The sequence below is a fragment of the Emys orbicularis genome, chromosome 6, assembly GCF_028017835.1.
Source record: "Emys orbicularis isolate rEmyOrb1 chromosome 6, rEmyOrb1.hap1, whole genome shotgun sequence".
Classification (NCBI taxonomy): Eukaryota; Metazoa; Chordata; order Testudines; family Emydidae; genus Emys; species Emys orbicularis.
Window position 1 is genome coordinate 90149776 of NC_088688.1, and position 10620 is coordinate 90160395.

General features: G+C 42.2%; 1 protein-coding gene across 1 annotated transcript in view; it reads right to left on the bottom strand.

Annotated features, from left to right (window-relative positions):
- TUT7 (terminal uridylyl transferase 7) overlaps window positions 1–10593 on the bottom strand; it is a 46261-nt gene extending 35668 nt beyond the window's left edge. Inside the window, exons 1-4 of the mRNA XM_065405966.1 lie at window positions 10537–10593; window positions 7893–8410; window positions 1258–1436; window positions 323–439 (exon numbers count right to left, since the gene is read on the bottom strand). Coding sequence (XP_065262038.1) covers window positions 323–439; window positions 1258–1436; window positions 7893–8379 — 783 coding nt within the window. The 5' untranslated portion in view covers window positions 8380–8410; window positions 10537–10593. The remainder of the gene's footprint in view (window positions 1–322; window positions 440–1257; window positions 1437–7892; window positions 8411–10536) is intronic.
- Between the last annotated feature and the right edge of the window lie 27 nt (window positions 10594–10620).

Sequence of the window (10620 nt, forward strand, 5' to 3'; positions counted from 1 at the left end):
TTATCATTAAAGGGAGTTTTCATTTAATGTATAGTTATTAGGAGATATCAATAATATCCTAGAGGCAGTCTTGAGTTCACTCTATGCTGGAAAAAAGTCTCAAATTACTTTTGAGAAAAACGAATTATTTGTTGCTTTTACCAATGTCAATGGACATTGGTAGACATTATATAGAGAAGCACTCTATATAACACTAGCAGAATATTAAGCATGGTAAGAACAAGGCAAGACTTCAGGGTTAATATAATTGTATCATCATTAGTAGGATAACAATACTTAAACAAATATAAAGCATGGATTTGTAAAAGTGTCATTAACTCACCTTTATGTTTTTCTTGTGCTTCTTCTCTTTAATGTGCTTATGAGCAAATGTCACTGACTCAATCAAAGCATCACATAATTTGCAGATATATTTGGCTGTTGGGTAGTTTCGAGGACGCTAAAATTGAGATAATTTATTCACTAAGATACAGAAAGATGTTACCTTCATTTCACACATCTGTCAAGGTTAGTTAAATTGTCCTAGGAAGTCCAAAAATACACCCTCCCTCTTTCCTAGCCCTAGGATTGCCACCTTTCTAATTGCTGGTAACTGGACCCCCGAGGCCCAGCACCTGCTCCGCCTCTTCCCCCAGGCCCACCCCCTTCTCTGCCTCTGCTCCCCCAGGCCCTATCAGCATTGCTTGCTCCTCTCCTCCTCCTCCCAGTCAGTAGCTGGATCCTCACAAGGAGCCTGCCTGCAGGTAGGAGATGGCCCCAGCTGAGCAGAGGCTAGCATGACCTGGTGTCTCCCCCCGCCCCGTGGTAACCAAACTTTTGGTTTAGATGCCATTTAGGGTTGCCAGGTCCCCTTTTCGACCAGACTTCCTGGTCGAAAATTGGGCACCTGGCCAACCCTAAATGGCACCCAGACACAGACGCCAAAAACCGGACTGTCTGGGTAAAACTGGACGAGTGGCAACCATACCAAACCCCATTCTTAGGGCCAAGCTATTTGAATATTACATAGGGAGATACTTGGAAATTCGAATACTAAATGCAGTCAAAAGCAAGGGTACACTAATCCTCTTTTTATTCATTTCCAGCCACTGAACACCCATTTTGTTAAAATGTTATGGATTGGATCACTAACAGACCCTTTAGCTTAATAAAGTGGAATTCTTCAGTAAAAGTGCAAGCCTTTGATCTTCAATTCACAGATTAAAACCTATGTGATAAAATATGCAAATACTGTATATACAAAGAGAGTGTTGTCACCTTCTTTAGTCTGTAAATGCAGTCTCTCTTTAATCGCTCTTCAGCCTGCTGCAACCCTAGTAGTTCCTTCACTGACAGCATCGACTCGTCTATAACCGGGCCTTCCATATAGTCATCTTGATCATACTCCTCTTTTCCTGTCCTTCTTGATCTCCTTGGTTTCCTATGTTTCTTCATTTCTTAAAGAGTTATCAGAACAAATATACTGTAACATCATTTCAGAGCACACAACAGAATGAGAGTGAAACTAATGCCCTAAATAAGGCAGACAAGATTATCTACTTGTCACACTGTTTCCTTTTCTGTCCTGTGCAAGTCATCTTCTCTGACAACTGCAATACCTCCCACTTCCCGGTGGTGCATATTCATACTATATCCTAAGGTATATTTGTTTTGACTTTTACCGACTACTGGAGAATGACCGCTGAAGTATCAACCAACAGTCTGACCCACAAAAAATCAGTAATGCTATTTAGAAATTCTTGTTTGATCAACACTGGTTAATGCTAATGGCAACAGGTTCTATGGTCAGTTTAAGACTCACAAATTCTAAGGGATTAAGATGAGATGACATACTATCCCTACAGAATTACTGACACTGGATGAGTCCCCACTTCTGAACCTGAATATTTTAATATAGGAATTTTGATACTTCAGTATTCTGAAGTACCTAAGAAAATGACATGAAGGTTAGCACCCCTATACCTAAATTATACCCAGGCAGTAAACAGTGCATGCGTCATGTATATAAGACAGTGCAGATTTCCCCCCAAAAGTCCCTTTCCTTACTCCCACGTAAAGTATAGCCCTCATGTACAGCTACTATGGCAACATTATTTGTTTTATACCCAAAAATGAAAGCTTCTTGCTCTTGTGGTATCACCCACTGTTCAACTGTACCAGTATATTGTCTACGATTGTCTAGAGACAAATAAAATAGCAAATTAAAAACAAGATAGTGATCCCTTTTAGCAACTCAGAAAAGGGAAGCAAAGCCCCTTTTTCACCTCAATAACGTAATCCACTTGTGTAAAAATGGATGTACAACTTAATACAGGTAAGTCTTGCAAAATAGACTGTATGATAAATTTGTTGTGTTTACAGCTAAGCTTGTGGCAGAAGTCTAGGTGTAAATATACTATCTATGCTTTGTGAGCAGCTTTACTGTTGCAAAAATACTGATAGTCACTGGTCCAAAGTGTACAAATAAAAAAAACAAGCGATCTTTGGCTCCAGCAGGAATGAGTAACTACAGGCCAGATTTTCAAATGAGAGCCAGGATTGCAGCTCACCTCTAGTTTAGGCACCTAAATAAAGTTGCCGGAACAATGGGCTCTTCCAAATGCTTTTGAAAATCTTTCTTACTCTGAAATTCTTCCACAGGCATAAGATTTTTTCCTGTATTGATTTTTAGAAGCCAACTCCAACAAGCAGAAAGAATTCATGCTCTGATATTTAGGAAGGTTGCCCTTGAACCCATATCTTTCAGTCTGTTGCAATAGCTGGGAAAGACAAGTCTCTAGTATTTTACTCATCTCGACTTTTTTTTTTTTTTTTTTTTAAGATATTCCTCCTAAGCGAATAAATCCAGTGCCCGCATCTGCTGTTCATAGCTTTCCTCCAAAAGCAGTATAAAAACCACTCATTTCACTGCTGCTCATTGACAAATTAACCCAATGGCTAAGGATATGTCTACACAGCATTTTGGATCAAGCAAAAGCAAACCTCCCACCCCACATTGACAATCTTGGGCTAGCAGGACTCACACTAGTGTTCTAAAAACAACCTGTGTAGACAGCACTTTGAAGTTGTGGCTCAGGCTGGAGCTTGGGCTCTGAAACCCACTCCACTCCTTAGGCTTCAGAGCCTGTGAAGTCAACAGCAACTTAGTGGCCACCTTTCTTCTCTTCCCTCTCAAGAAAACAAGCCAGTAGCTCTCTAGCTTCACTCAGTCCACTCACCTGGTCAAAATATCTATTCATTCAGTTCAAGGGAGTTTTCAAACTCTGGCTCTCAAGGTTCTGACAGGCAGCCATGAAACTGATCACAGCCTTGTTAGTGTCACTCTTCTATAGCTTGGCAAAGCTACCAGCAACAGAGCCCTCTACCTGCAAACTGAGGAAGATAATACTGCATCTGTTTACATCATGGGCTAAAAACTTTTTTTTTTTTTAAACTTAAAATCCTGCAGAAAGTGATGGGAGACAGGCCAGAAGACTTTTACACACTGCTAAAGAGCATGTGAATCACAGTTTCAAAATTAACAATAGTTCCAGCTACTCTAAGAATTCACCAATGCGAGATTTGTTTAGAAGCCTCTCAATAGCCAATAAATAAGTAAAAACTTGGAAAAATCTAACCACCCTCATGCCAATAGCAAGTAGGAAATATTCCTAGGAAGCAGGCGGACTAAACCATCAGTTTCTGCTCAACTTTAAAACAATAAAATCTTAAATTTCTAATCCTTTTGGGAGTCCTGCTTTACCACCATGTATGTAGCTTTAATGCTACTGTTCAGAACCCTGTGGGCAGCAGCGTAACTGACAAGAATAATGTAAATTTCACTCAGCTGCCATTTAGAGAAAGCTATGACCAGAGACTGCAAGTATAACTCAACACCCAAAAGCAGACCCGCACAACCCACCATTCTTGCAGCAGACAAGAGGCTGGAGTAAGGCTAGAGGAGCAGAGACCCCATCTCCATATAGCTGCAACAAGGCTGGGCAGAGTGTGCGTTTTCTCCCTACCAGCAGCAGGCTAGTGAGGTGTCCTTCAAATTTATCTGGTACCTACCAGCCAGAAGCAGATAGTAAAAGGGAATGAGCAAGCAGGGTCTAGGCCCAGATAGTACTCTGCTAGAAAGCAAAAAGGTAGAGAAGGAACTCTGATTGACTCTTCCGCACTTTGACTTACTCAGTGTCACCCCCTCCCTGCCATTCTTTCATACTGACTCTTTAGCTAATGGCAGTAAAACATTTGAGCTCTGCAATAGTCCTGTCGTTATGCTCTTACAGAACTCTCCCTTCTCCATGTTCAATATAAATGCTCTGATTAATAAAATTTGGATATCAAACAAGTGACAATGCATGGAATTCTGCTGCTCATCATAAGTTAATACTAATTTTTGTGAGCACTGAAATAGCTGTTTATAAAACAACAATATGCAAAGTGAGTAAAAACTCCTATCATTACTTGATAGCTATAATATTGGTTGAGACCAACTAAATGGTAAACTAAGTATTTAAACAGAGTATAAGAAGCAACTCATCCCATGTCCTCACTGTATCAGCTTTCCTTTAGTTCTTAAAAATGAAACAAGAAAGCTTACACCACCAAATCTCTCTCAATCTGAATATTCTATCCTCTTAACACTTGGTCTGAAATTACTGCTTAATGAATAGAAACTCTAATACAGTGAGTTGATCTGCATAGTCCCACTTATCCGGTATATTTAAATTTGTATACTCATTCAGTATCGGTCAAGTACAGGAGGAGACACAAATATAAGCTATGAATTTCCATAAGAAGCCACCAAAAGGCTCAGGGTACATCTACACTGCAAAAAAACAGCCAGTCTCAAAGCCCAGGTCAACTGACACAAGCTCACACTATGGGGCTAAAAAGAGTAATGTAGATGTTCTTGCTTGGCCTGGAACCCGGGTTCTGTAATCCACCGCCTTGCTGAGTTTCAGAGCCCAGGCTTCAGCCTCAGTGGGAACATCTACACTGCTATTTTTAGCCCCATAGCAACAGCTCCGGTCAATTGACCTGGGCTCTGAGACTTGCTGCCGCAGGGTTTCTTTGGCAGAACAGACATACCCTTAATGCCCTAGATTAAGCTTCAATCTTGAAACCTGGTTCACTTATTCATTACGGGTTGTCCTCAGTTCAGTTCTGCTTAACCAGCCGCAATGAGGCAAACAACAACGCCTCTAGAAAAGACAGACGGTGCTTGAGCAGCTACCAGATGGAACATGGGAGCCAGAGGTTCCATGGCAGTTGACTGAGTGAAGGAGTTGAAGGGATGGGGAGATGTAATAAAAACTTGTTAAGGACAACTAAGGGCTGGTCTACGCTGAAAACTTAGATCGGCGTAGCTACGTCTCTCAGGAGTGTGAAAAATCCATACCCCTGGGAGATGTGGCTATGCTGACCTAACCCCTGGAGTAGACAGCGGTAGGTCAATGGAAGAATTCTTCTCTTGACCTAGCTACTGCCTCTCAGGGAGGTGGATTAACAACAGAGATGTGAGAACCCCTCCCATCGCTGCAGCAAGTGTCTACACTGAAGTGCTGTAGCTGTGCCACTGCCACATTTTAAGTGTAGACACAGTTAAAGTGTGCCACAGGGACTCAGAGTCAAAGCCAAGTCTACCTCAGGGTGGACTGTTGTCAACTAGTATTAAAGTTATCTAACTGTAGAGTACCATATTTAAAGCTTTCATACAGGAAACAGTTTGTTACAGATCATTTATGCCAGTGGTTTTCAAACTTTTTGTATTGGTTACCCCTTTCACACAGCAAGCCTCTGACTGTGACCCCTCCCTATAAATTAAAAATGGGGGGGGTAATTTAATGGGGGCTTGGGGATGTCAGCCCCACCAAGCTGACAGCTCGCGACCCCCTTGTAACCACCTTGCGACCCCCAGTGGGGTCACAACCCCCAGTTTGAGAACCCCTGATTTATGCATTTCTTTTATGGTATAAGTATGATTTTTCTTGAAATATTTGGAAGACAGTTTCAGTTAAAGGACAGAAGACAAATATCCAATTTAAATGAAAAAACAAAAATGCCACCCCTTCTCCCTCCCACACACAACCTCAACAACTCAAAGAATTCTCTTTTGACCTTTTCTGTATCAATGTTCCTAATCATCCTGCTAAATGTCAAATGGCCTTTATTTCTTCTTCACTTCTCATTTTCCTCCATATTTTCTCTCTTTAGTTCTTCCATACTGTTCCATTTCTCTCTTACCAATACCTCATTAAACCCTCTCAATACCTGTATTCGTCATCTTTAATCTTGCCTATACTGAAGTACTAAGTGAGGATATGAATATATAAAGGCATGAATGGTGTGAAGAAAATGAATTAGGAAGTCTTATTTATCCCTTCACATACCACAAGAACTAGAGGTCACACGATGAAAATAAGGCAGCAGGTTTAAAACAACCATAAGGAAGTATTTCTTCTCACAACGCACAGTCAACCTGTGGTACTCGTCAGAGGACGTTGCAAAGGCCAAGAGTATAACTGGGTTCCAAAAAGAATTAGGAGAATAGGTCCATCAATGGCCATTAGCGAAAATGGTCAGGGACAACTCCAGGCTCCGGGTGTCCATAAACTTCTCACTGCCAGAAGCTGGGACTGAAGGACAGGGGATGGATCACTCAATAATAGCCCTGTTCTGTTCATTCCCTCTGTAGCACCTGGTTACCGGCCACTTGTTGGAAGACAGGATCCTGGGCTAGATAGACCATTGGTTTGACCCAGTATGGCCATTCTCATGTTCTAATATTGCCAGTCACCTCATTTATATCTCCAGACACAAAATGCTATCATATACCAATTTAACAAAATTCCCCTTTTATCAAGCTATTCTAGTTCTCACTCGCTAGCACTGCGCAATGGCACTGCAAATGTTTACATCAAGGAAGTTTAACAAAAAAAACAGCATCTAGATAGCAGCCATCAGCATAGTTAAACTTTACAAGGTTTAGCACAAAGAAAAAAAAAAAATACACTCCTCGCCCTTTCTGGGGTGGGGACGGGCAGCAGGGGAAGAATAGAGACAAGTCAGTCACTCATTGTTCTTTTTAAAAAACTAAAACCTTTCTAAGCATGTGGTTTACAGTGTCTCACCATCCAATTTAGTGCTTCTCTACTTGAAGGTCACTATGCTATCAGGATAACACTTTATGCCAAGATTGGTAAATATGTCTCTATACTGTGGATCTTATTCTTCTCTCCTTACAGAGGAAAAGTTCCTATCCAAATCAGAATAAGCCCCCCCACATGACAACTTCCTATTTTACACAATAGTGTAAGACTTTTATAGTTTTATTTTAAAGTTACAGATTGAAACATGTATAGAAGTTACCTGCATGAGAAGATAACATTAAGTTAGCTATTTTCCATGTTGTCTTATTCCCATTTCCTTTTCACTTTTTTTAGCTAATTTACTGAACAAGTTGTGTGTAAGTTTACCATATGGTCTTGCAGCAAGTAATGTCAATCACTTGTGCAACTCCTTCAACAATGTTTATAGATTGGAGAGATTTATATCAAGTTGTATCTTGGAAAAATGCAGAATATTAAAGTTGCAGACTGGGACATCACACTTGTTGTTATATACTTGTCTAAAGTTTATAAAGTGATTAATCTACCAAACCAACAAGATGGTTTCATAGTACGACCAGTTTATAAAAACAATCTTTGTATCAAATATTGTAACAATATTGCTTAAAATGCTGCCATTGAGTACAGTCGATACTTTGCAAGATAGAAGTGTTAAGGAACAGAAATGTTTTTATTTAGTTTTTTGCATTAACAGTGAACCTTAAAGTTGTACTTTCCGGACACGCACACAGTAATCGATTTTACTTTAAAAACTACGTAAAAAAATGTGTTCATTACCAGAGTTTCCTTTCTGTGTGTCTGACATTTCTTCATTTAAGTCTTTCTGAAGCTGTCTTCTGACATTTCTGCTTCCTGCACCTTCTACCTCATGAAAAGAGTCTTTTCTTGTCCTGTTAAGCACAGGAATCCCAACTGTAGATTTGTATTCTCTCCAGCTGTCTGAATTGCCGCGATGGTCATCGGATATCCATTTCTTAATTTGGTCTTTTTGGGTATCATTTATCCTTACCCCTTGGTTGTGACCCATGTTTTTAAAAGAATTTGAGCTACTCAGAATACTATGTGGTCCTTTTCTGGGACTGGTTCCACAGTGACCTTGTGATCCCTTTTTCTTCTGAGAGCCCATATCTATTTTTTTGCCATGTCCATAATCCTCCATGGGGTGATAGTCCTGTTGTAAAGAGTTCCTCTTCAATTCCTCTTCATCTAGAGCTCCCCTCTCCTTTTTTCTTTTGGCAAAGCAAGTTTTTGCAGCATCTCCCATTGTAATTGATTTTCAATATAATAATTTGCACCTGGAAAAAAAAAAGAAGGTAGTTTTAAATAATCAACTGTTTAACAACAGATTAAAGAGGAATAAAAATGTAACAGGTTTAGCAAATGAGTAACTCCTTTTCCTCAGTACACCTTGCACATCGTATAAAGACTAGAGTTGGGCAATTTCTTTCCCCCAGCAAGTGGTAAATTTACCAAAATATGAATATATCAGGGCACCAAAACTATTTGCAAATATGGTAAATAGTTTTAATCAAAAAAGGAATTTTTTTGGACATGATGAAACATTTTATTTCAACAGTCGTTTTGAAACAAAATGTTTTTTTCAAATTAGCAATCAACTTTTTTGTTTTGACCTATCCACCCTTCCTCCCCCCCCCCCTTTTGCTTTTGGTGATAAATCCACAAATAAGATCTATATCACTAAATGTCAAGCATTTACATTTTCTTTTTACTGTATTTCTTTATTCTGTATCAAAGCAATACTACTAATTTAATTTGAAACTGAACTGTGCCTATCATTCCCCCCCCCCTTCACCCCCCCGAGGCTGTAACTCAAATTTAAGACAACATTTTGAAGGGCTAAACCCAGGGATGAGTAAACAAAACATGTCACCCAACTGAAAATTATTAGGTTTAAATATAGCAGCACACACAGAGGAAGAAAAGGCTAGATGTACAAAGGTATATATATAGACACCTAAAGATGCAGACAGGCACTTTTGAAATATCCAATGAGGCACCTAACCTTATGTCTACACTGCAATAAAAAAACCTGCGGCACTAATTCACAGACCCTAGGTCAGCTAACTCAGGCTTGCAGAGTTTAGGCCGCAGGGCTAAAAATTTCAGTATAAATGTCCAGGCTGGAACCTGAGCTCTGAGGCCCCCCCTCCCGCTTGTGTACACTGCAATTTCATACCCTTGCAGGCTGAGCTGCAAGAGCAGCTGTGGCCATGTTATGGGTCTTTTATCACAGTGCAGATGTACCCTGAGTGAGTTAGCTTCCTAATTGGGACTTTGGTGACTAACCTGCTGAAATGCTTTCATAAATCCTACTAGGCCCTACACCTGCATCTTTAGGTACCTAAATACCTGTGTACATCCGACACACAGTCTTGAATTCTCTCTCTCTCATATATTTTATGAAACTTTCTATAAATAAGAATAGGTTATTTTCAAATGAAGTGGTCTAAACCACACAGACGTTGCACTTAAAATTAAGACATAATAAATTAGGTGAATACCTAGATGGATGTACTGGTACTAAATCCATGATTACACAGTGTTGTGGAGCTGCACAATTGCTCCAGGCTACTGGCTAAAGAGAGAGTTTTACACCCTTCAGAATAACTTTCCACACACTCCATAGATTAACAAAGAATCAGCCATACAACTATATATTAGTGATCTAGCAACATGTTTTATAGTTGTCCCAGAAAAACCCAAATACACACCCAACCAGGGGAGATTATGAAATGCACCACACACAGGGAGGAAGCTGAGAGTCAAAGTACAGGAGGGGTTTGCCCTACACTTAGGCAGGAATCACGAGGCTGATCTGTCAAGCCGCTGCTGCCTTCCTGGCAGGGCGCGCCCGCGTTCGGGTTCACTCTCCATCCTCCCCGCCCCCCGCAGGACCTGACGGGCTCCAGCAAGGACAGCGGATACGCCAGCCCCGCTCGCAGCGGGCGGCCCTGTCCCAGACACTCGCGCTGCGAACTGCCGACCCCGTGAGGCCGCCTCACCGGGCCGGCAGCGAGGGGGGCTCGCCGCCCCGGGAGAGCCCGCCGCCCCCGGGGAGCCGGTCCCCGCAGCGCACAACTACCGCCCGCTGGGGTCGAGAGGCCGGGCCAGCAACGGGGAGCGAGGGGCTGGCAGGAACTCAGGGGCCCGGCCCCTCCTCCCGTGCCTGCCCCGGCACGGGGTTCCCCGGGGAGTGCCAGGAGCCGCGGGGCAGCGAGACAGGCCGGGCCGCAGGCTGCGGGAGGGGGAGTAGGGACATAAGGCCAGGGGGCGGGGAAGCTGCTCCGCGGTCACCGCGGGGAGGGGGGGGTGTCAGGCTCGCGCGCTCGGGAGCCCAACAGCCGCGGAGGGGTCGTGGGAGGGGCTCGAGCAGAGCCGCGGATCTGGGAACGACACTCACCCTCGGCTCTTCCGGTTATTGCTCCCTCTTCATTGTGCCGACTCGAGACGGAAGCGCCTGAAGTCCTGCACAAACCCGTCCGGG